Below are 26,799 nucleotides of genomic sequence, written 5' to 3' on the forward strand. Positions count from 1 at the left end.
CATAAAGGGGACGGGACACTAGCTGTGGGCTTCAATAGACCCCAGGAAGTGGGGGCGCAGCGGAAGCAGAGTTAGTGGGAGATTGTTGAAGCAAGCATCAATTCGATTTATATGCACTGAAGATACATCATTTTTTTGTGTATTAATAGTCTTTTCTTATTTTGTGTGTTTTTTTGTGTTAACAAAGCACATTTTGTTAGGTTTGAACCAATACATCTAAAGCACTACTGTCAAAATCCTACGGTTATATAAATGACGTGAAAATAACACCATATTTTTCTACAAAACAGGAAAGACTTTGAAATAAGTCAATTTCAGAGCAAGATTGAAGATGAATCATCTCTTGGAGCCCAGCTGCAGAAAAAAATCAAAGAGCTTCAGGTACTTACATTTAATATATCTTCTTCATTAAGTGAACTGGCATGACTGAAATGCATATTGTTATCATTAGAATGCCATTTATAGGATTTAATATTTTAATATTTGAGGCTCGTATTGAAGAACTAGAGGAGGAAATTGAAGCAGAGCGTGCAGCTCGGGCAAAGGTTGAGAAACAGAGGTCCGATCTCTCCAGGGAACTTGAAGAAATCAGTGAAAGACTGGAAGAAGCTGGTGGAGCCACTTCAGCCCAGATTGAAATGAACAAGAAGCGTGAAGCAGAGTTCCAGAAAATGAGGCGAGATCTGGAAGAGTCCACTCTACAGCATGAAGCTACTGCTGCTGCCCTTCGCAAGAAGCATGCTGACAGTGTTGCAGAACTTGGGGAACAGATTGACAATCTGCAGCGGGTCAAACAGAAGCTGGAGAAAGAAAAGAGTGAATACAAGATGGAAATCGATGACCTTGCCAGCAACATGGAGAATGTTTCCAAGTCTAAGGTGAGACATTAAAATGCAATCTTCTGATAATGAAGTTTTATTCAGTTATGGATTATAATGCCAATGCAATCTGTTTTTAAAGGCCAACCTTGAGAAGGTTAGTCGCCTGTTGGAAGACCAACTCAGTGAGGTTAAAGCTAAAGATGACGAGCATCAGCGTCTCATTAATGACCTCACCACTCAGAAGGCACGCTTCCAGACAGAAAATGGTACGGGTTTTAACACAAATGTGTGTTGATCTATAGCACATTTTCTTAAAGTTATCGAGTAATCCTTACAAGATTCGTAAAGGAGTATTTAGCTATATGGATACCCTGTTTCACTATGCATGACTGATTGCATTCTTCTCAAAACACCTCACAATTTTCTTTAATGTAATGCATTCCTTATGACTGTGGATTCTGCAAACAAAGTTTCACACTCTTGGTGTGAAGTGATAATCACTGCATATGCACAACCTCAGGAAAGGATTCCCAAAAAGAAACAAAAATATGTCAGGAAAGCATTAAAAATTCACATTAAAGGTACTTACATGACTTGCTTGTTTGTTAAAGGTGAACTCTCTCGCCAGCTGGATGAAAAGGAATCGTTGATCTCCCAACTCTCTAGAGGCAAACAAGCCTTCACTCAGCAGACAGAAGAGCTGAAGAGACAGCTGGAAGAGGAAACAAAGGTACCTTATTTTCGACTTTTAAAACTCTGCCCCAAGCAAATGTCTTCACAGAATATTGAAGACCACATTTTGCTGATAGAAACAGCATTTGAAATGAATGAGATACATTTTATGGGAATAGTAGCATAAGGGGAACTTGGACACAATAGTAATAGAGCTCCAGAACATGCATACGTCCCTTTCAAAGCACAACCGCCTTTTCATCCGCGTCAGTTCAGGTAATGGAATGCAAACTACGTTTTCGCCCAGTTATGGAAGCCAACCCAGATAGAGTGGATGAGTTTGTGAGATTCTTGTATGACAGCGAAGTGAAGTGGCTTCACAGGGCGCTCAGTTCAGATAGAAAACATACAAAATTAGTCAACAACTGAGATACCCTGAGAGAAAGATCTCTGACACTACTGGCCGAAGTCTTTCAAACTTTCTACCTGGAAACATAAGACGGCTTGTTAAGATAAGGTCCAGGAAATTATACTGTTCTGTAACAGGGTATACCGAAACGCATTAAGGCAGAAGCAGCTTGGCCACATATCTTAGTTCTCTCAAATTAACACAGCTGAGGGTATTCGAACAGTATGATTTCCTCAAGCTAATGGAGTCATGAAAGTGATCTGTACTCCCAGGATAAGCAAAAGCTCACAATTACAGTAAAAGCACATTAGCAAATCAATATAGGCATAGTCACTGCTGTCTGAGTCCATATTTCGTTATAACCTATCTTAAGCCTGAGCCCAACATAAAGACTTTTTTTTTAAAACAAATAGTGGCCCATGAAAAAAATCATATCAAGTCACTGAAATTTGATGTATTTAAGTTTGTTTTCATATACTTCAGTCACACGAGATCATCACATACAGAAATACAATGCCCTATATGACTGCTCCTTGATACGTGATCCACATGAGTCTGGACCACATGAGTCTGGACCTCTCTGCAGCATTTGACACAGTCTCCCACACCATTTTTATCCAACGCCCATATGACTTCAGGATCCAAGGACACACACTCCGATGGTTCTGCTCTTTCCTCACTAGAAGGGCCCAGTCAGTCAGCCTGCAATCATACCACCTCGAATGCATGCGACCTCATCTGCAAAGTTGTGCAAGGATCCTCCCTGAGCCCAACCCTCGTCAACGCATACACGATCCCTCTAGCCAGCATCATCCACTCTCACAACATCAACGTCCTCTCCTACACCAACGACAACAATCACATTTGCTTTCACAAACCTGCCAAACACATCTGCTCATCCGGTCCCCTACTTGCATAAATCCCACTCATAGGGAAAGCAGACCTGGCAGTCAAGCCCTCTCTTACATTGATCCTAAAGCGTGGGACAACACGCTACTACACTTAAAAGCCTCCTCCCCACTTTTTGAACCCTACAGGAAGCTGAAGACCTGGCTTTTTAAAATAGTCCCCTATAGGCCTTAAGTTTGGCTAGGCTCACACCTGCTTAGCGCTAGGATACCCTCCAGGGTGATAATGCGCTCTGAAATTCTACATAACCTAACAACGTAATGCACACTTATTGTTGAACCAATGTCATTCAAAAACAGCACCGCACTTCTACTCTTTCATACTGAAATGCTGTGTCATACACTATTAATACTGTGAAGGTGTATTTACATTTTGGTCTACTTACAGGCAAAGAATGCCTTGGCACACGCGTTGCAATCTGCTCGGCATGATTGTGATTTGCTCCGTGAGCAATATGAAGAAGAACAAGAAGCTAAGGCAGAGCTCCAGCGTGCTCTGTCGAAAGCCAATGGGGAAGTTGCCCAGTGGAGGACCAAGTATGAAACTGATGCCATTCAGCGGACAGAGGAACTGGAAGAGGCCAAGTATGCTGAGTTCAATAAGCCAATATATGTTGATGCGAAATAGTTGAGTTATTTCCACTGTATAATAATCTGGTTCTTGCAAATATCTAGGAAAAAGCTGGCTCAGAGACTTCAGGAAGCTGAGGAACAGGTTGAAGCTGTGAACTCCAAGTGTGCATCTCTGGAAAAGACCAAGCAGAGACTACAGTCTGAAGTAGAGGACTTCATGGTCGATGTTGAGAGAGCTAACAGTGCTGCTGCAGCTCTTGACAAGAAACAGAGGAACTTCGATAAGGTCACACTTGACACAAAGATTCATAGAAAGCATTTGATGTACTTTGTGCAGTTTTACTAAGTGTACTGCATAATTTTTTAACAGGTCCTTGCAGACTGGAAACAAAAGTATGAGGAAGGCCAGGCTGAATTAGAAGCCACGCTGAAGGATAACCGCTCCTTGAGTACTGAACTGTTCAAGATGAAGAATGCTTATGAGGAGTCTCTAGATCACCTTGAAACCTTGAAACGTGAAAACAAGAACCTGCAACGTAAGTTTCTTAGTATATGCTAATGAAGCTCAGGTTACTCAAGATACAAATACATGATAGCTGTTAACAATTTCGCCAATCTTAATCTCTCACTAAAATTTTGTTAACATAATGGCCAAAAATATTTGTGATTTATAAGGGATTAAGATGCCTGTTTTAAAATACAAAATCTTTTTTCGATTTTTACATTATTGTTCATTTGAGAAATAGCAACACCTGAACTATAGATGTATCACACTTAAGTTTCTTTTAATCATCAATGATGCTAACTTTGTATTGACTCTGTTCTAGAATTGGGATAGAAAACTGCCCAACATTTTTTATTCATCTAAGTCAGCAATGAAAGATGCTTCTAAGTCAGACTGGCTGCCATTGTAACAGACTCTCTCTATGAAATTGCAGAGACGTTTCTGAAAATTGTTGTGGCTCATTTAAATGATAATTCCATGGTTGAATGAAGTACATTCAGTAGGGCAGTGATTAAAACAAAGAGTTAACATTTAACACAGAATAAGAGGCTAGTGACTCTGAGGCTTGTGCACAGTTTACTGTATTTTGTGAAGCAGAGATGAATCAAAAGAATATGTTTGTGATCAGCTAAATAATGGAAGGCTAACTAGAGAGATTGTAAAATAAGCCAGGAAAAAGACACTGGGTTAAAAGTTAACTAGAGATAGTGTAAAATAAGCATGGAAAAAAAGCCACTAGTTTGCTGGAGACCACTTGACAAGACTTAAAGGTCAAACCCAAAATATTTACAGAAGGCTACTTGTCAAAACTACAGATGAGAAACGTCATACTATTTATAATGGCCTAGAAATCAGTTGAATATCTCAAAGCACAAACAATTTCATTTCGGGTATACAAAGAGAAATGATTAATTAACAAATTGTTAGTAGGGGAAAGTCAGCACAGCAATGTCTCATCCAAATTAATCTCATTAAAGACCTCTCTTATATTACTAATTCAAAGGTTAATACATATATCTTTATAAATTTGCTACATTCATTGAATATCTATATACTTTCCAGAGGAGATCTCAGATCTTACTGAACAGATTGGAGAAACTGGAAAGTCCATTCATGAACTGGAAAAAGCAAAAAAGCAGGTTGAGCAAGAAAAGAGTGACTTCCAAACAGCCCTGGAAGAAGCAGAAGTATGTACAAGAGACATGTTAATAACAATAAAACAATTCATTTGAATTGGTGAGTCTAAGCAATGATTAAATGGTCTTCAAACTGTATTTGTATGTTATAAAAGGGATCATTGGAACATGAAGAAGCTAAGATCCTGCGAATCCAACTTGAGCTGAACCAGGTGAAATCCGAGGTTGACAGGAAGATTGCAGAAAAAGATGAGGAGATTGAACAGTTGAAGAGGAACAACCAGAGAGCTGTAGATTCTCTGCAGACTACACTGGATTCTGAGATCAGAAGCAGGAATGATGCCCTGAGGGTAAAGAAGAAAATGGAAGGAGATCTTAATGAAATAGAGATTCAGCTCAGCCATGCAAACCGCCAGGCTGCAGAAGCACAGAAGCAGCTCAGAAACATACAAGGTCAACTTAAGGTACTTTGATAATAACAGGAGACAAGTGGTGTTCTACCTTTCCTTTTGGGTAAAAATAGCTAAGTCATAACATGGTTATTTTTTATAGGATGCCCAATTACATCTTGATGATGCTACTAGGGGACAAGAAGACCTGAAGGAGCAGGTGGCTGTCATTGAACGTAGAAACAATCTGCAGCAGGCAGAAATTGAAGAGCTAAGAGTTGCACTTGAGCAGACAGAACGATCTCGTAAATCTGCTGAACAAGAACTTCTTGATGCCAGCGAACGTTTGCAACTACTCCATTCTCAGGTAGAACCTTTTTTTCTGGCATGCATTTCATGAAATATATAAATATCCTATCACGAACAATAGTGTGGTTTGAAACCAATCATGAACTTGGTGGTTTTCCACTTACTCACAGGTTAATGTTGAATGTATGTTTCTTTCTTTTTAAGAATACAAGTTTGATCAACACCAAAAAGAAGCTTGAGAGTGACAGCACCCAGCTCCAGAGCGAAGTAGAGGAAGCTATCCAGGAAGCCAGGAATGCTGAAGAAAAAGCCAAGAAGGCCATTACCGATGTAGGTTCCTTATTGACACTAAGATATTAAGTAAATATTTATTTTGAATTATCACAAAACAATATACATGTGCACTTGTTACTGGTTATTGTACAAAATAAGAATTTTAATTTTAAAAGCTCAGTCAAATAAAACATTTGCTTACTCTCACAGTACCTATATGGATTATATGACTATTTTTAGTTAATGTGATTCATTAGATGAATGTGATTCAAAAGAATCTGTTTTGTTCTATAGTAAGTCACATTTATATGCTTTCATGAAGGCTGCTTTGATGGCTGAAGAGCTGAAGAAGGAACAAGACACAAGCGCCCATCTTGAGAGAATGAAGAAGAACCTGGAGCAGACCGTGAAGGACTTGCAGCATCGCCTGGACGAGGCTGAGCAGCTCGCGATGAAGGGAGGGAAGAAGCAGCTCCAGAAACTGGAGAGCAGAGTGAGTTACACAGCAGCGATCAAATTGTTAGGGTCTGGAGGTAGGGGTCAGTGAGGGAAAAATATAACCATATCAATTCCACTCTCAGGTCCATGAACTGGAGAACGAGCTGGAAGCTGAACAGAAACGTGGGGTAGAAGCCATTAAGGGTGTTCGCAAGTATGAGAGAAGAGCTAAGGAACTGACATATCAGGTATTTGTACATTAACTGTTGGAATTATGTTGTAGTCATACGTAATTGGCTATTCTCCATGAAGTTTAACTTGACTGTACCTCTCGTTCCCTTTGTTTACAGATTAGCTATTCTTTTAGCTCCTCTGAGAGTAATGCTTTTATAATGTAAAAAGTACTACCTTTTAAGTACAGCCTCTCTAAGTCCTCGATTCACTAAGGCACCTTGGACAACTACATCTGCTCACACCAGAAGACATGTCCAGTGTTTCTTAGAAGCTATCATAGTCTACCATCTTTATGTGTCTTTGATAACCTAACTGAAAGTTTTGCAACACCCAAGAACATCAAGAACATGCATATCAGCATAATTATACCATCAGAAATCTAAATACTACAATTTCTCTAGATTTCTTTGTACCTAATTACTGTCCATCCTCACCCATACTGATGTTCTCATCAAAGTAGACATCTTCTACATCGTAGTCTACATTTGTTTCTAAGTTTACCAGACTGTGGTCATTTAAAGTACAACCAAAGACTGCACTGATGATGTGTATTTTCCTTTTGCTTAAAGTCTGAAGAAGATAAGAAAAATGTCCTAAGACTCCAGGACCTAGCAGACAAATTGCAATTAAAGGTCAAAGCCTACAAGAGACAAGTTGAGGAATCAGTAAGTTAAAAAATTTTTTTAAACATACTGTTTATGTGAAACAGGCACCTATGCACACATCAAAATAGAGCTACTGGTACACAAAATGACTTTCTTTCCATAACACTGTGATTATACAAACAATATGTGATAAGAATCTAACTGCTACACTATGCAATAACAATGTTGAAAAGCACAGCTGAGAATTCTTAAAACATTTTAAAAATAAATTCTCCTCTAGGATAACGAACTATCATAACAGTCCATGGTTAAAGCAATGTGCCGTCACTTGCTTTCATAAATTCCCAAACAGATTCTGATAATAGGAAGGTTTCTGCTTCAGGAATGTTTGCAGAAATATTTTGTGTATTGTGATATTCAACGGCACTCTAGTTTGTACCCTTAGCTGGACTGCTGAGCATGTAGGAACTTTTGATTAGAGGAGCCTCGTGGGGGTGTGTGGCCAATGCGTCAATGGAGTCAGGCACATAGCCCGATGTTCCGACGGCACTGGCCTGCTGGTGTGAGTATCCTGAGCCATTTGCTCCATCCCCATGCCCCTGTGTCGCTAATTGGAGACCTGGGTGCATTGTGGATGACTCTGAGGATCTGTGGAGCACAAGACGGGCTTAGAGGCCGAATTCCAGGAGCCACTTGCGGCAGGCTGCTAGTGTGGTGAGCTTGGCTGTGGTGGAGCTCTCTCCACAGCTGCTGATGGCTAACAGTTCGGAGACGTGCCAGGTGATGCGGAGGAGCCAGCGGGCGTTGGAGGGGCCCGATATGGAGCACAGTGGGGGCCGCATCCAGCTAGGTGTGCCAGGCCAGGCGGCGAAGTGATCGGTGGTATCAGAGGCTGTGCTGGGCCAACACCATAAAGAGGCACTGGAGGGCACAGAGAAGTACGTGGAATCCGGCAAGGGTGCTGTGGACATGACAGGTGGGCCTGCACGGCTCGGCCTTCTTGGGGGTTCCAGTGATCTTGAAGTGAGCCAAGATATGACAAGAATAGTCCTTGGGAGCTGAGTTTGCCTGGGGGGTGGGCACAACTACAAGACACAATGCCTCTGTGGCCGGCTGGGGCCCATGCCATCGAAAACCACCACTCCTCTTCTGGTGCAGCAAGGCCAAGGAGTGGGCCCTGCAGAGACATCTGAAGCTCAGATCCCTGTTAGAGCTGTTGGTGCATCAGGCGGAGAAGCGATCCCTCAGTGGGCATAGAAGTGACTTGGCAATGAGTCCCTCCCTGTCCGGCCTGGGGTGCAGGGCCCCACCAATGGCCATTTGGACATATGGCTGCTTGTGAGGGAGCCGGTAGATGATCGTGGACATGGGCCTGCTGGCCCCTGCAAAGGTGCGCGATAAACAGGGAGGCACCATGCCGGTGAAGGAGGCCATGGAGGGCCATTCTCCGGTGGGAGCCATAATGGGCTTGAAGCCCACACGGCTATGATTCAGGCAGCCATCCTAGACACGAAGGAGGCACTGTAGCATAAAGTAGAGGTGGTGGTGATTGAGGTGGATCTATTGATTCTGGCCGATAGGGTCACTGATGCTAAGTCGACTATGGCACAGCTCCAACCAGCTGTGATGGACCATGAGAACAAGTTGACAAGGCTGCAGAGGGAGATAAAAGTCCTATCAGCCAAGGTGGAAGATGCTGAGGGGCGCACCTGCCGTAACAATATGCATTTGATGGGGGTCATGGATTAGGCTGAGGGACCCTTGAGGTAATGCTTTGTGGAGCAATGGCTGTCTTCCGAGTTGCTGGGGGGAAGGGTGACAACATTGTTCTCTGTGGAGAGGGTGCATAGGGTTTTGGGTCGGTCCCTGGCACCTGAAGTGATAACCAGACTAATAGTGGTTGGCTTGCTAAATTTTAGGGACAACATCCTACACTTGGCACCAGTTCATGTGACCTGGCTGGTTGAGGACAGCCCGATGAGTATCTACTCGGACTAAACGACTTCAGTCCAACATAAATGTGAGTCCTTTTTGTTTGTCAAGAAACATCTGTGGCATCCCAACTTCAAATATGCCTTTCTGTTTCTGACCATGTCTGGGTGGTGGTGGGCACATCAGTTCATTTCTTCGGGGAGGAAAAAGAGGTGTGGGACTGGCTGGCGAGGCAGGGCCACCTAATGCCGCAGGGCCATGCTGAAGAGCGCTCCCCTGGTGGCAGACTCAACAGACGCGACAGCGTCCATGTTGGGGCTCAAGGGTGACCCCATCAAAGCTGAGGCACGAAAGGAGAGAGACAAGGACAAGACGGTCGTGGAGCTACAACGTGGCCTCCTGCAGCCCTCAATGGCCTTTGCTTGGAATCTGGGGCTGTCAGAAGATGGTTCGACTAGCTCCAGTGCAGGCGTTGAGAAAGTGGACATCCCAAGGGTCACGCCATGACAACAGATAAGGTCGCCTGATGGGCCACCATATGTGGGATGCCTATGGAACCCCTCTTGGGTTCAGGGCTGTGATATGAGCAGGGTGGCTGTGCTCTGGATGGAGTCTGAACAAGCAGGGCCGGCCACGCAATACTCCTACTGGACGAGTTATGGTGCTACAACAAAACCCAAAGTTGGGGGTGCGACAGGTGTCTTGAGCATTGGGGGATGGCTCATTCAATACTTGCAGCGTGAGGTGGCAGGGACGGGGGGCTTGCGAGGGGACAGTTGAAGGGAAATGCAGCTGCTATAGAGGGAGTGGGAGCAAAGTGGCAAATGGGGGAATTTGGAACACTCGGATTACTCACAGACAATGGTACAGATGGGTTCTCAACAACTAGCCAGGGGCACCTATCTTAGAATCCTCTCCTGGAATGCGATCAGCTGGTCGATTGGCACTGGAGACATCGCAGTCAGACTTAGCTGCGTTGGCAGAGCGAAAAAGACTGTTGAGCCGCAGGCGCTGGAATATTATTGGCATCTCAAAAGTGGATGGTCTCTGGGGAGGGGAGGGAACGCTGATATGCTCAAACTTCCAAAGGCCTTATGATATGCCAGGGTTGGGATGCATTTTTTACGAGAATCTACAGATTATGTCTATCTTGACACAGCAGATCTACTGCATTCAGGACCTGGCGGACGAGAGCCCATTGGAGTATTGGGCAATGGTCGCCCCACTTTTTGCAGACATGCTATTTCACAACTGTATTACACACTCCTCATCAATGGCCAGGCCCCATTACAGAGGCTGTGAGAAAGAGGAGAGGAAGACCTGGGTATAATGCAGGACATTGAGTGGGAGGAGGCCTGTAAATACCCCAGGGAAGTTGACATCCTGGTGGGGTTCCGGCTCATTTAGTCAAAGCTGTTGCACTGAGCATACTTTACGCGCACAAGGCTCTGTGTTATGGGAGATGTGACTGGCTCGCTGCCGAAGGGGCTTAGAACAGCGGGGAATGCTGCTCCGTACACTTTGGGGATGCACAAGAGTAAGGGCCTTCTAGGAGGGGGTTCAACACAGGCACTCTGGGGCGCTGGGGTAATTGCTGGAGCTCACTTCTCGGTTGGTCTGCCTGGGCATCTGGGGAGAGGTGGCCCAAGTTAGGTACACACTCATTACAAGGAGGGATGTGATAAGTTATTGGGATTCTGCACATATTCTGACATTGAGAGACTGGGAATCCAATATGGAGTGGTGTAGGCATGATCTACTGCCCACAGGGTTGACTTCGGAAGTTCGTAAAGCTATGGGATCGTTGATCTGAGGAAGATAGGGAGTGATGGAGGGGAGCCATGGGGTAGGATAGTCCCTGGAATGACTGTGATCTGTGTGGGTCAAGGGAAGGAATTGTGCCATTTTTCGATATGACTATTTACCAACTTCATTCTGACTTAAGGCTGACACTGTCACTTGATGTTTCCTATGCATCTGTGTGCCACATAAACCTGGGGGTTTCGGTTGACCTATGTAGCGTTTTACAAATTATTTGTTGTAAGAAAATATAATAAAAAGATTTTTTTAAAAATAAATAAATAAAAGAGGAGCCTCTGAGTGTATGCAGACGAGAGTCTGGATTTCCACTTGCCCAGATGGGAGCTGCAAGTATTGATCTAATCAATTGAAAACGTTTCAATTGGATTGCCATGCAAAGGCACACGTGTGAAGAAACAGGTTTAGTGGAGTTACACATAATGTAATGGCAGATAAGGAACACAGGTAGTCTTGGCTGAAACAACATGGGCGGAACGAATGTGGGCCATTTTCTTCTGGTTTTGAATAGTTCATTCTGATATGCGCCTAAGAATGACGAGGTCCAATAGTTTCCAGTTCAGATTAGGTGAATGATTTTCTATTGGCTTAAATTTGTAAAACAGCTTGCATCAGGGCCAAATATTGGTACTTGACGCTGTTTGCATTTCTATCACATATAGTGTCAAAGAAAACCGTTCTGGTTTTATACCATTTAGATGAGTGGACAAGAATTCCTACCACCTATACACACCTTTTCTGTGCACCAAAACAAATGTTAAAGGTGACAGGATATGAAGTATGTTAGGATGCGTTTTTACAACATTAATAGGAAACGATCCTGTTTACAATTGGCATTGACAAGCTAGGGTAGGTCTGCAAATGCATTACATGCAGGAGACTTTTATTTCGTTATGTTCGTCCCATTAGGAGGAACAAGCAAATACACATCTGACTCGATTCAGGAAAGTGCAACATGAGCTTGAGGAAGCAGAGGAGAGAGCCGACACTGCTGAATCCCAAGTGAATAAACTAAGGACCAAGAGCCGTGCCGTTGGGAGTAAGGTAAGCTAAATCAAACAGACATCATAATCACGATTTTGTATTCAGTTTTTAACTTTGCCAACATCATACTCTATCGAAGTTGCAGTGGACGGATTAAAAAGAGTGAGGTCGACTTACAGCAGAGGATGGGAACCCAGTAGAGTCAGTGCAGACTGGGAACTCAAGGAAGAGTTTATTTGTATATAGCTTATGTAATTCGGGGATCAGGCAAAGCCATGAACAGGGTGGAATTTCGACAGATTGTAGCATACTGGAGATGGTTAGCTCTGTGCCTTTTTGAGCTTGCACCAAGAGAATCTACGTAGAAAAAAAGTTTTGGATCTAGTTGTCAGCTGTTAGGACCTTGTGAAGAGTTTGTCTACTGAGTTGAAAATGTGTGTATGACGGAAAGAATTGAAAATAATTCAAAGCAATTGTTATGTACAAAGTCAATGTAAGCTGGAGTTCAGTAGAGGTTCAAAGTTTGAATACATTGATCTGGACATCCAGAGGAGCGTAGGGATGGCCACCTAGATGGCACTCCGGTAGTCCAGGATGGAAAGTTAAGAGAATTGCAGTTGTCCTTGGACTTCACAAGGTGGTTTCCAAATGACTTTTTTAGATGGTATATCCCTCTTAGGACTACTTTCTGCTACTCCTTCACTTTCGCAGTGAATGGAATTCATATTTACGTGTGAATCATAACACAAAATGTTCTACCAATATAAAATAGGAGAATTAATTAGTGGCAGGTGAGGTAAAGGAAATCACCTCTGTGCCACAAAAGTATACTTTTGAACAATAAGACCTACATTCTTAAGCCCCATAAACACAAAAAATGTTTCTTAATGAAAAATAATAACTTGTTCTTGACAGTGAAGGCCTTTAGCGATACTCATGGATTAATATTGCCCTCATAACGACTAGATATATAAGGCTGCCAATTCTAAAATGTTCTGCCTATAAGTCTGGTAAAAGTAATAAGTTGCGTTTGACCAGTGTCCATTTTAGAAAAACACAATGCCCGTTTGTGGGTTAATACTTTCTTTCCATAGGTTTTTTGTTCCCTTGAAAGATTCAACTTATTTTTAGTAAAATGCTTGCTTGATGCTGTCATTAATAACTCACATTGTGTCAATATGTAAATAAGTATTCAAATTTATGCTTTAATAAATGTGTCTTTCTCCTAGAAAACCGAAGGTGAATAGTTTCTTTGCTTCTATCAACAAGTGAAGAATTATAAATTTGCACAATGTGAATTTTTTGTTTGTTTGAACCGTTTTATCTATTTCAATTTGCGCAATAATAAAAGTGTTACTGTATTACCAGTTTGTCTCGTCTCTGCATTAAATATGGACTTTGATATTCAGGCTGGAGTGTCTTCAGTAGGTGTTTGAGAACCTTTTATAGTTTTTAAATGATCCTTTCATTATCTTCTCTTTCATTGTGTGTTAGGATGTGTCAGCTTCAGACCAAAAGTAACATTCTATAAACAAGTAAATAAAAAGGAAAAGAAAAGCAACACTGAAACAAGTTGCAGGGTATCCACACGTGTCATACAATACAAATCTAAAGTGGACGCCTGTGTGGACATTCAGCAGCTGATGAGGGATACAACACCTAATGCCATCACGGCTGAGATGATGAGTAACTCCCCATTCAAATGCAGCTTTGCTCTCAGTCTCCCTGATCTCTGGTGTCAAAGATATGTGATCATAGAGCTACTAACACAAGCGCTCAGAATCCTGTAGAATTAGTGTGGACATATTTAAAAAGATACTGCTATAATTTCCCCCTGCCATTACTATCAGATGAGGCTGAGTGACAGATAAATATGTTATTCATTTGTAGTGGTCGCGAGCGTCCTTGGTCTCTCTTGGTTTGCACCACATCAATTCACATGAAATTTGCTAATAATTTGATCTGCCCTCATTTCAGGACTGAGCCCGTGTAACTGGTCTTATGTTCAGTCCACCCCTGCACCCCTTTCCACAGCGCTCTCGTGCCTACTAATTGTGTCTGCCCTAGTATGAAAAAGCGTGGATATGTTGGAAATGCTCACTGTCTTGTTGCCTGATATCTAATAAGCTGTATGTAGATGATTTTGCTGAAGGTCTCCTACACCATATCCACTCATGCTACCTGATATGGTCAGAATTCAGCTTAAATGCAACTTTTAGCACTTTTCAGTTATTTATGTCTGGGATAAAGAGGCCAGTGCTTCATTTGTAAAATAATAAGTGCCGGGGGCCCAACATTTTGCTCAGAAGCTCGTGGCCAGCGGTACTGATATCCGAGTTGCCAAATCCTAAGGCTGTGTAGTCTTGATTCCTCATCATGCCGCTTTCGTTCATCCCTTTATCTCACTCGTGCAAGTTCTTTTTCATCCCTGCTTTCTCTCTATGTCACATTTACATCTTTTTATGCCTCTTTCTTTGCCCATTTTGTGAAATTTTGTCTCTTGCTCTGGATTAAAGTCCAAAGAGGAAAAATAAGTGCCGGTCCCCAAAAAATTAGTGCTGGTGGGCCCCACCTGCAACCTCAGCTCAAATTAAGCACTGGATAACCTCATTCTTTAGGCAAACTTCATAACATCTAGGAAAACATTGTACTGCAATACATAGAAATTCAGGTTATAACTTTTCATATTGCTAGCCACTCCTCTACTCCGCCACCAGTTATGGCTGCCTCACCTAATCTCAGAAGTCAGATCAAATGAGATGCGTCTCTAAAAACCCAACCAAAATTGGTTAACACTACAGCCATACAAATATCTCAGATCGACCATTAGTGGATTAATTTTACATCTGGGCACCAAAAAACAGTTCTACGTATATTAATCCTTCATGCTAAAATGTGGCATTTCATGCTACCAAGTCCACTCGCTCCTTCCCAAGTAGGGAAAATCCTGTACAATTGTAAGATCTTCATCACTGAATCCATTGTCCCAACGTTATCAATTACTATTAGAATGTGCAACATTGTGAAAGTCATGAACGCTGCCGCACGACTCATCCTGGACATACCCCGCCACCACCACATTTCCGGACACCTGAAGAGACTTCATTGGCTCCCAGTCAACAAGAGGATCACCTTCCGACTCCTCACCCACGCACACAAAGCCCTTCACAACCTCGGACCCAAACTCATCAACAACCGCGTCTCCTTCTACGCTCCTCCGCGCACTCTACGCTCTACCGGACAGGCCCTGGCAGCCGTACCCCGCATCCGCAAAGCCACCGCCGGAGGAAGATCCTTCTCCTTCCTAGCAGCGAAAACCTGGAACTCTCTGCCCAGCCACCTTCGCGCCATACCTGACCACCTCTCCTTCAGAAGGCAGCTCAAGACCTGGCTCTTCGAGCACTGACCCCCCCCTCCAGCGCCTTGAGACCCTTTATGGGTGAGTAGCGCGCTTTATAAATGCGATTGATTGATTGATTGATTGATGACACAGGTATTTTAGGCAAATTTGTCCAAATGTATCTCCCACTTCCCTTCCTTAAAGCAGTCAAAGAGGACCAAATAGAAAAGCCTATTTTTTTATTAAATACTTTCCCATAAAAACTGAAGGCAACAGAATTGTTCTTTTTTGGCAAACCAATGCTAGAGCAAGTGTGCCACTAGCCCCTGCGCTTCTCACACCTAAAACGAACATACAAAAGTAAACTCAAACACTAATGTAGTTGCCCTGCTCATTATACAAACATGTTTTCTATGAAACAGATACATATCTCAATTAACTAGTTAACTAACTTTGGACACCATACCAGCTCCCAGCAAAGATCTAATGCTGCCCAAATCTCCCAGTAATATCTGACCTTATTTACCCCTGAACCAGCCCAGACTACAATACTTTTTAATAACAATTCTCCACATGTGACTGAAAACCATACCCAAAAGTACTGGACTACCCCCATTTAATCAGCCACATCAAAACGTGTCATTCCTATGTAAATGAATATACTGGTGTGCATTAGCTGATGTGCTACATTTCTTCTGGACTCTTTGTGATACATGACCGTTGCAGTCAATGACACCAGCCCCGGCGGAGATAGCAGTGTACTTTTGGCATTTTTGATCACACACACACGCACGCACGCACGCACGCACGCACACACACACATATATATATATAATGGATTTATTTATTTTTTATGTTGCTAATAACTTTGGCGATATTTGACAAATCGCAACTAAAGTTTTCAGAATTGTGCTCTTTTTTGCCTAGTTTGCACCTGGATAGTTTCAGGGTGATCCATCAGGTGGGAGCCAAGGAAAAAAGGGGGGTCCAAAACACATTTTTCCTTTTCATTTTCATATAGGAACTTTAGACACAGCTACAACCTAAACAGTAGAACGGATTTACACCAATTTGGCAGAAAGCTAGAACTAGGTCCTTAAAGAGTGCTTTTGTGTTTTGGTGTAAATCCCTTCAGAAGTTTTAAGCAGTTAATGCTCAAAGACTGTGATATCTAGGGAGGCTCCGCAGATCCTGACAGATCTCAAACTGAGATCTGATTCACTGCCACCACCTAAACCAGGAAGTTGTGGCAGTCATTTTAGGACTCAGGAGTCGGTCCTGAGTCCTAAAAAAAACCAAATGAAAAAAGACACAAGGAAGCCTGGTCCCAAATCGTTTTTTAAAAATCTTGAAACAAAATTGCAGAGGATCTGTGAATCGCGGCAAAATTAGCAAAAAAACCAATCAGAGTCTCAAGTGCCTGCTTTACTTAAGCCCCACGGGTGGGCCAGGTCCCTGACTATTAGGAGAGGAGGGTGTAAGTGGCCCCCTTCACCAAGTTGATTTCGGCCCCAGGGACCTACCCCTGGGGTCACATGCAATTTTCTGGAGAGAGGGCCACTCAGCCGCACTCCCTGGGCCTTTTTTGGCCCTTGGGAACCATCCCCAGGGCACTGGATGCATTTGTAAAGTGAGAAGGGGTGCACAGCCCCCCTCTCCAAGCCGATTTCTGCCCCAGCGACCCCATCTCCCGGAGCCCACCATGTTTAAAGGGGGAGGGGCCACACGCTCCCTCACAGGGCTGCTTTTGGCCCTGGGGACCCAATCCCCCAGGACCATGAACTTAAGAAAAAAGGAGGGGGCCATGCAGCCCCTCTCCCTGAGCAATTAAAGGCCCAGGGAGGGGGACGTGTGCCCCTTCCCACTAAATATCACACCGGGCCCCAGTAATTGGGACCCCAGAGCCAGACCCTGTGGCCAACCACCCACAGCACACAGCCAAAGGCAGTGTGAGGTTGAGGGCCTTTGAGGGGTTTGGCCACAGGGCTGGGTCGCAGGCCAGACCTTGTGGCCAACCCCATACTTTTCATGGCCAAAGGCCATGCAATCGTGGGTTTGGTTGCTTGCAGGTGGTGCCGCAGGATCTGGCCACAGCCAGGCCCTGAGGCCTACCCACAACATGCATGAACAAATGCCCGACGCAGTTGTGGTTGGCTGCCTTTATGGGAATTGGCCCAGCCAGTTGGCCGCATGCAGGTGGTTGGTCAAAAGACAATCTTCAGGCCATGCTCAGTAGACAATCCCCCACCGTGTCCGACCGAAGGCTCTGTGCAGGGTGGGGTTGGCTCCCTTTCCGAGGGTTAGCCACAGTCAGACCTTGTGGGCAACACCCCACTGCGCACGACCAAAGGCTGGGCACAGCATGGGGCTGGCTGCATGCCGGGGGCTGGCCACAAGACCTGGCTACAGGCCAGGCCGTGCAGCTATCTCTCTGCCGGACCACATGCACGGTGGGGGTTGGATTCACATGTTGTAATTAAATATTGATTTCCACTTTTTTTTCTAAACTAGAAATTCACTGAAAAAACAAAAGGTTAAAGTAACATAATAGTTAGGTGAAATGTGCAATAACAAGGTCAAGTTTTAAACTCTAAGGGGCATATGTATCAACATCACCATTTGCGATTCTCAAATAGCGATTTTTAAGGAATCGCTATTTGAGAATTGCAAAACGGGATGTATTAAAAAAATTGCAAACTTTTTGCGATTTCTTAAAATTCCTTAATTGCGATTAGCAAATTGCGAAATCGCAATTAAGGAATACCTGCCCATTCATTTCTATGGGCCAGGAGACCCATAGGAATGAATGGGAAGTAATTCTCAAATAGCGAATCGCAATTTGCTAATCGCTATTTGAGAATAATTTCAAAGGTGCAAGGGTGTCAAGATGACACCCTGATACACCCCTGAAATTAGCATGTGTGGTCATATGGCGCACACACATGCCCTAAGGGCATGTATGTGCGTCACGTGGCACTTTGTAAAATTACAAAACATGCATTTTTAAAAGAAATCGCAAATTAACACCAACTAGTAGTTGGTGGTAATTTGCGATTTCTTAAGGATTAACCGCAATCCTTTGGTGAGTGTTACATTTCATTTAAGAAATCGCAATTTGCGAATTCTTAAATGCCTACGCAAACTTAAGAAATCGCTAAATTAGCGATTCCTTAAATTTGCGTTGGGATGTGGCTCATACATCCCGTTTTGCGAATTTTTAATCGCAAACGCTGTATTTTGCGAATCGCAGCGTTTGCGACTAAAAATTTGCTTGATACATATGCCCCTTAAAACCACAGAAATTCACCAATTTTCTCAAATAACTATAACTCGGTCCCTAAGGTAACTAAAACTAAGACAAAATATCACCACACACATGTATGCCAGCAATATTGTTGCAGTGACAATTAGTCGCTTGCAAACTCTACAAGTTTTACTCCCTGAGGATATATATATATATATAAAACACACAAGTAACGTTATAGTTAGGTGAAATGTTCAGTAACAAGGTAGTGTTTTAAACTCTAAAAGCCACAGAAATTCACCAGTTATAATTATAGTTATCTCAAGTAACTATAACTCGTGCCTTAAAGTAACTGTAACTTGTGCCCCCGCCATGCACAATTTTCTCAGCAATAATTTCACTGCAAATGTTGCAATGATATTATCAATGATGTAATAGAAGTTGTCATAGGTGATATAATATGTGAGGTAAGGTGAATAGGTCCCCATAGCATTTGCAAGCAGGGCACTGCCAGCAGTAGAGACTCGATATGCACAAATTGAGAGAGAGGCTTTGGCCATCCGTTGGGCCTGCTAGCATTTTCATCTTTATCTCTGCGGACAACAGTTTCAACTTGTGACCGATCACAAACCTCTTGTACCATTGTTTGCTGGAACCACCCACAATGTGCCTCCAAGGATTGAGAGGTAGATCGTCTTGTCAAGGAGAGAGTGAAGACATGCCAGTCATGCATCATCACATGAGGTACCACCCGTCATCCCTGAGGCTGCCTGCCCACATCCCTGGTCATCTCTAAGCATGGACTTCAGCAGCTTTTGACACTTGTCAAAATGGGCAGCCATACCAAGTTCCTCGCCATGGAGCTGGTTCGCTCTACTGCGTTCAAGTGTGTCCAGCCCACTCTGGAAAAGTGTTTGCACTCCTAGGTTTGCCTGAGAAAATTAAGACCAACAATGGCCCTCCTTTCAAGGTCAAGAATTCCATGAATACCTTCACCAGCTGAACATCACTCCCAAATGGCCCCAAGCCAACGGGGAACTTGAGCATTTCATGAGAACACTCAACAAGGCTCTACAAATTAGGACTGAGTGCGGTGAAGATCCTGAGTGTAGCTTGCATCAGTTTCTACGAAACTATCGGCAAATGCCCCACAGCACCACGGGGGTGCTCCGAGCGATCTCCTGATGAGAAGATCCCGGTGAGATATACTGCCTGCTGGTTCTAGCTGGCAACCAACTGTTCTCGATGCAGAGGCCACTCAGGAGAGGGGAAGGGAGAACAACAAGAGGGCGAGCCACGACAGGAGAGCTGTGAGTCCATCCATGAGTGTCGGTGATCGTGTGATCTTCAAAGATCGCCACCCAGGGTGAAAGTTTTGTACCCCCTTTGAAAGAGAGGCATAGGAAGTGGTGAGAATAAAGGGGACCATGTTGACAGCAAAAAGAGGCGACACTGAAATGTTGAGGAATGTGTAGTGGTTCAGTAGGCTTCCAAGCACTTGCCAGGATGACAGTGTCAGTGGTCACTTGGCCAGGTAGTCGGATATTTGAAGGAACAGCCCTGGTCAAGAAGAAGTCTCAAGTCCAGCACAGCACTTTGATGATGGTACTCCAACAAGTGAGAGCCCAGAGGAAGGAAATGTAAACATTCAAAACAGTCAACTGCGATCCTGAGCGAACCTGAACACTCGAGGATGTCCCTACCACCTAAGGGCGAATCCTCAATCAAGCCAGAGACTCTGGGATTTTATGTGCTGAACCTCAGTGCAGAATGTGACCAGTTTGTGTGGTAGTTGCTATCTTTTCTTTCATTCTTTTCTTTAATAAAGTTTACAATGGATGTAGTGGACCACTTGGACACAATGTCATGGGCTGCGCTCCACACATCCCGAGATCTGGACTCGGCCTGAGAGATTAAATAAAGGGCACCTGGCCGCTCGAGATCAGTGCATTAGACCCTGACTACATATGGTAGTCTTCTGTCGCGAGTGCATTTCCGTCCAGTGATGACCACAGCCTGGGAGTGGGGATCCACCCGTACATTTTGCAGCAACGGTTTAGAATTTATAAACGGGGGAAGCTCACTAATGCACCAGAGTCATTCTTAAGGTGAAACACCTACCATTTCCATTGTTTTCTAAATTCATAAACTGGGTCTGCCCATTCTGCTCCCAATCATATTTTGTTGTTGGTGCAGCCCTATCCCAGACCTTTACTGCTTTCACCATTGTAGAGCGACTTGTGGACGGACTGAAGCTCTGATCAACTTCTGTAGCCTGCCTTTACTTTCCGTCCATGTCCTTGTTTCTTGTTTGTTGTATTGAGTGCCCCCATGCTGATACATCTCTAATCTGCTGGGATTTTCTGTATTAACACCTGCACATGCTGCGGTGTGTAATCTTGCAATGCGGACGAAACAGAGAACATTTCAAGACATGGTCTTAGCAAAAGTATGACCACATAACTCTTGTAGTCAACAGATTTGATGATTAACGATTATTAAATAATGTATCTGTGTAATAAGACAAAACTCAAATAAATTCTCACTTATGTATGTAAACTGTGAGTAATGCAAAGTGATTTATCAAAGTTGCACATAAGACGATAGGAATGGAGAGATGCAAATGAAATTTAGTCCAGAAGATACTGCGACATTTATGTTTCAATGCACGGTTCTAGTTTAAATACACTAAAGAATGTTTAAAACCCATTACATATGGCGTGGGCAGTGGTTCTAACAGTGTACTCAGCATGTACCATCAGGAGTATGTCTGCCTGTTTTGTATATGGAAATATAGGGTAACCAATGCATACTGCCTCAGCGTTCTGCCTACGTGCGTTGCATATGTGCCCACTAGAATGTGTTGATGAGCTGAAATGGAAAGCCCTACCACACAAAGACCTCCTCATTAGGTCTCGCCTGACCCAGCGCATGCGCTGGTCTGGCGAGACTTATTGAGAGGGCTCCAAAAAAGTGCTACCAGGCCAGCCTAGAGCTACAGGGCATGTGTGCGGGCGCGCGCGCCGCGTTTTACCGCAATTACTTTCACTTTCGGCCGCACGGCCGCTTTGATGTTTGATCGTGATCGGATCGCGATCACTTTCACTTTCGCGGCCGCTTTGTATAGCCAATAGGTCTCACTTTTGGGACCTTATAAGTATTTAGTTACGCAACTGTTGCATGGCTAAACACTTATAAGGTCCCAAAGGCGAGACCTATTGGCTATGCCAATGCTTGTTTTTCCTTGCTCTGGAATACAACACGAAGATGCTCAAAAGTGGTGGAGTGGGACATTTAAACAAGCATGTGAGTGTGCAGCACAACACGCAAAGGGCAAATCTGAACAGAAAGAATTGGCACCTTTTTGCGGTGGGGGTCAGCAAAGGCAATCAACTGCATTATTATATGGCAGAGCGCTCCAGCAACTGCATTGGCGCCCGCCGAGCATTCCCACGCTCACGTGCACGCTGAAACACTGAGCTCAGTTTGCAACTGATGAATAGAGGAGTCCGTAGTCATTTGTACACACCGCACTGCAGAGCACTGGGTCATGTTGTGTGACCTTACATGGGGGGCCATTTTTGATTTACAAAGTAGGAATACATGGGCACATGAGGAGGAATTGTGCGTGTCTGTAAGAAGTTTAAACAATAATTAGTGTTGCACCTGAGCAAAGCATACGGTTACACAGGACACAGACAGTTCTTTAAATGGGGAAACATAAGTGCAGGTACTCATCAAATTGAGCTGGGGGCGGGGCAAGGGGCGGAGCTGAGGGTGGAGCATGATTATATAAAGACACTATTGCCATCTGTCAAGTAATCGTTTTGCCCTTGAATTACACTTATCAATAGTCTCAAATTGCCTGCATGTGCAAATTACCTCTACACATGTGGGCATTGCATATGTAGACAATTAATAACCTGTCTTCTACTATGCTTCTTTCAACTGTGTACGCCGCCCATTGCATTTAAAGGGACATGTTAGTTACAGCAGTTTCAGCACACACCAAAACACATGATAAATGTATGAACATACTCCTCACAAAAAATTAAATGAAGGCCAGTGTGTAATGCTTTAGTTTCTGCGTTTTTTATATGTGCAGCTTCAGTTTTTATTTGTTTTATTTCGTACAGCATTCATACATTCTCTTGCCCATGAGCAGACGTTCACACACAGGCACAAGAACAAGCAGACATGCACACACAAAACATTCCTCACATTTTCTTTAAAATACCTTCACATAATGTCCCGATGCTCTCTCTGTCGCTTCCCCACTCACCCAAAAAAGCAGACATTCACTGGCACAAAAGGCTCATAACAGAATTAAAAACGTTGTTTACAATTCCTACCTCCCATGGGTTTCTTCTTGCAGACTCTCAGCCACTTGTCTGGACTTTCAGTGCCTGTGCAATTTCACACCTGTGATTTATGGTGCAGGGTCTGATCGGAACCTGTCACTCACAGCGTGATACTGAGCTTGCTTCCCTGCCACACTAACAAAATGTAATGAGCCACCGCTGAATGATTCAGCAGTGGCTTGGCACAGGGCTCGGTGGCACTTTGGCTGAGAGTGGCGTTCAGACAGCCTCATCCTCAGCAGCACAAATACCACTGAGCCTACCAGTCATGAGTACCAGTACGCTCCGTGGCAATGAAATAGTGCCGGTACTCAGGAGGTTAAAAATAAAAAGTGCCAGTACTCAGTACCGGCCCATTTAAAGCACTGGACACAAGTGAAGGGTACAGACCCTAATTGAGTTACAGGAGGGAATTAACCCATTGTTGGGGCTTATAGTACTGCTTTGAAAGTATAATATCTTACACAGAATCTTTGATAGTGACTATACAATAACATTACAATTACAATGGCAGAACAGAATTGCAGTGTAAGCCCACCACATGCATTTGGGTTTCTAGAGCTGAATCTCCACTGAGGTGGGTGGAGTGGAAGGGCTATTTTGTTAGCTATATTGATGCAGTTTGACGAAGCCAACAAAATGTCAGCAGATCAGAGGAAAATAATTCTTCTTCATTCCTTAGGTCCAGTAGGGTTGAAAACATACAGTCAAATGCCAAAAGTGGCAATTATTGGTGATGTCAATGTTTTTGAAGCTGCTCTACATGATTTAGACAAATATTTTGCGTCTAAAGTCTGCATAGGCATTACAAGGTATACATTTTTAGCGTAAACAAAGTAAAGGAGAATCTGAGGATGGCTTTGTAGAGGAATTTTTTTAAATTGGCGATAGTCTGCAAATGTGATGCACTGCATGACAACCTGATAAGAGATCAACTAGTCATGCATTCTAATCATCCAGCTATACAGGAGAGGTTGTGGATCAGTGGAGATTCCCCAGTAGGGTAGGTTTTGGCGTAGGTACGCAAGACAGAATTCTCAGGAAGGTTTCCAACATTGTTGAAACAAGCAGACAAAGATTTAAATTGGGTTTGTAAAGTGATAATTCATAAAACTGACAGGGAGAAGAAAAGTGGTGCCAAGCAAATAATTGTTGGGAAGGAAAGGAAATGCTACCGTTGTGATGGTAAGATCACCTCGCATATAGCAAATATTGTCCCACACTAAAACAAAAAAGCAGTTACTGCAGTATTGTGGGACATTTTGCAAGTCTGCAGGAAACATAAGAGTTGTGTCAAATACATATATGAAGACAATAAAAGTCCTGGAGATAGTAACACTGATTAGGAACTAGCAAAAACTAACAGTGTTATGAGTTTGCGTGATAACTTTGTGTTAAACTTCAGTGACCTGTATGTGAGAAACAAACCTGAATGCAATATGACTTTTGAGGTGTACCCATTAAGATATATGCAGATTCCTGCTCACCTCTCACCATTGTCAATAAAGAGCTTTGGAGAGAAACATTTATTGACAAGATTGGCACACATTTATTGGCACCTGCCATACATCCTGAGAAGTATACTGGAGAAAAGATAGATATGTTAGGTTTCAGATGGTTGAACTTCTCTAACTTCTCCTTTAAAAATAGACAGACTAGGGGAACATTATAGGTAGCAAAAGAAGTACTATTGGTAAAAGAATGATTCAATCAAAGGGAATCTGCATATTATTTTAGACCCTGATAGTGCTGAGAAAGTGTTCATGATAGATAAGGGAAATTCAATGGGCAACAGCATGATGGAAATATTTCCATTTTCAGAATGGACTTCTTCTGTGTTGGTGGAACATCACTGTAATAAACAAATTTGCATGTGTGTGGATTTATGCCATTTAAGCAAGAATATAGGTATTGATCGTTTTCCTTTGTCAAAAATCACCGAGATGGTATCTGCCTGAAAGGAGCTAAGTGGTTCTCAACCAGAGACCTATCGTCTGCATACCACCAGATCTCATTGACACCCATATACAGGAAATTCACCACATTTATTACACCCCTCTGGTTTTTCCAATTGAAACAGATGCCGTTTAGATTGGCTGCTGTTTTTCAAAGGCTAATGAATAGGTTGTTTGGGAAGGAAAATTGAGTAATTTATTTTTAAGACAGCATTTTAATATTTGGAGATAATAGATTCACCCCTGATGAGTGATTACAGATAGTCTTGAAGATACTGGAGGACAAGGGGCTCCAGGTAGAGTTTGCCAAATGCAAAGGAGTGTTAATTACCTGGGGCATGTGATTAGCCTAAATCCTCATCAATCAATGCAATCACTGGGGCCCCCATCTTTTAGTAACGGCGAAGGAAGGTAATTTTTAGGGATGACTGAGTACTGTGCAAAATTCATTCAAAATTTCACAGATAAAGGGCACAGCATCAGACAATTGTTAAAAAACCACAACATTTGTATGGAGCCCGCAATGTGAGGTGGAGTTTCCTAGGATCAAACAAGATATTACAAATATTTATCAGTTTTTACCCTAGGTGGGATTTTCATAACCACTGATGCCAGCAACAAAGGTTTGGGGGTAGTGTTAACCCAAAGGGACACTAAGGGTAACTAAACTGTAAGTCTGTTTGCTTCCAGATCACTATCACCAGCAGAGGAAAAGCATCCTATCATTGAAAAGGAGGCATTAGCTTGTGCTTGGGCCTTAAACCATTTCCGAGCTTTTATCAGGGGTAAATCAATCACTATACAATGTGACCACAAACCCTTAGTGAAATTGCTAACTACATAGGGGAGTGTGACCGCTTCTGCGAGGATTGCGAGATTGCCCATGCGCATAAGGAACTACATTTACCGTATTGTGTATGCACCTGGTAGGTACAATGTGGTAGCAGATTGCCTGACTAAGATGCCTTGTACATTGGAGGAATGTGAGGATGACCCCAGGACTGATTTCTGTGTTGAGTTGGTGCATGATTGTGGGATGCCTGCTATAAAAATTAGGATTGAAAGTAAGAGCATGGAAAGGATGTGGTTCTGCAAAAAATATTGAAGTCTATGAGTGAGGGTTGGCCAAGGAAAGAACAGCTTGATGGAACTTTTAGACCATTTAGGGAAGTCAGGTCGGAACTTACCGCAGAAAAAGACTTACTTCTTAGAGGAAGCAAAATAGTTACTCCAAGTGGTTTGCATGAATTGATTTTGGAACTTTGTCATGAGGGGCATTTGGAGTGGTAAGAATAAAATCTGTAGTAAAAGAACTATTTTGATGCCCAGGAATAGACTTGGCTGTAGATAGGTTTGCCAGAGCGTGTGCCAGTTGTTCCTCTGCTGACAAGTTTTAGTCATGCTAAGACCACCTATGAGCAAATCTCTCCTTCCTAAGCAGTCTTAGGAGTGCGTTGCAGTAGACTTGTTAGATCCGATTGGTGAGCTGCAAGAGTACATAATTGTGCTCATTGATTTATTCTTTAGATGGTCGATAGTGGACAGACAGTGTAGGAGTTTCTGGACAAATCATTTCTGTCAGAAGGAATCTCCGATGCTCTTTTGAGCACTAATGGTGTGCAATTTGTCTCAAATGGATCAAAACTTATTTTGAGAGAGTAGGTGTCAAACGTAAGACTACTTCTCTTTACGATTCAAGTGGAAACGGTATGGTGGAAAGGTTCAACTGTGTGATTAAGGGTGTAAATCAGTCTGCTTTAGGGAGACACTGTGGGCCTGATTCACAAAGACAATCTGAGACAAATGTCTAACTTTATGACTTTTGGTATTCACAGAGATCATTTACGAGTCGTATCTTTACATACACAGTCAGGACGAAATCTCCGGCATGGG

General features: G+C 43.2%; 1 protein-coding gene across 2 annotated transcripts in view; it reads left to right on the top strand.

Annotated features, from left to right (window-relative positions):
* LOC146797036 (myosin-4-like) overlaps window positions 1-13,370 on the top strand; it is a 48,120-nt gene extending 34,750 nt beyond the window's left edge. For both annotated transcript variants that reach the window (XM_085629641.1, XM_085629640.1), the window contains 16 exons: window positions 291-381; window positions 489-878; window positions 961-1,087; window positions 1,433-1,551; window positions 3,199-3,395; window positions 3,486-3,669; window positions 3,754-3,919; window positions 4,951-5,075; window positions 5,180-5,488; window positions 5,577-5,780; window positions 5,927-6,052; window positions 6,318-6,488; window positions 6,577-6,681; window positions 7,237-7,332; window positions 11,932-12,066; window positions 13,236-13,370. In XM_085629641.1, the coding sequence (XP_085485767.1) occupies window positions 291-381; window positions 489-878; window positions 961-1,087; window positions 1,433-1,551; window positions 3,199-3,395; window positions 3,486-3,669; window positions 3,754-3,919; window positions 4,951-5,075; window positions 5,180-5,488; window positions 5,577-5,780; window positions 5,927-6,052; window positions 6,318-6,488; window positions 6,577-6,681; window positions 7,237-7,332; window positions 11,932-12,066; window positions 13,236-13,253 (2,563 nt within the window). In that variant the 3' untranslated portion in view covers window positions 13,254-13,370. The remainder of the gene's footprint in view (window positions 1-290; window positions 382-488; window positions 879-960; window positions 1,088-1,432; window positions 1,552-3,198; window positions 3,396-3,485; window positions 3,670-3,753; window positions 3,920-4,950; window positions 5,076-5,179; window positions 5,489-5,576; window positions 5,781-5,926; window positions 6,053-6,317; window positions 6,489-6,576; window positions 6,682-7,236; window positions 7,333-11,931; window positions 12,067-13,235) is intronic.
* Window positions 13,371-26,799: the final 13,429 nt, after the last annotated feature.

The sequence above is a fragment of the Triturus cristatus genome, chromosome 10 (genome assembly GCF_964204655.1).
Source record: "Triturus cristatus chromosome 10, aTriCri1.1, whole genome shotgun sequence".
NCBI lineage: Eukaryota > Metazoa > Chordata > Amphibia > Caudata > Salamandridae > Triturus > Triturus cristatus.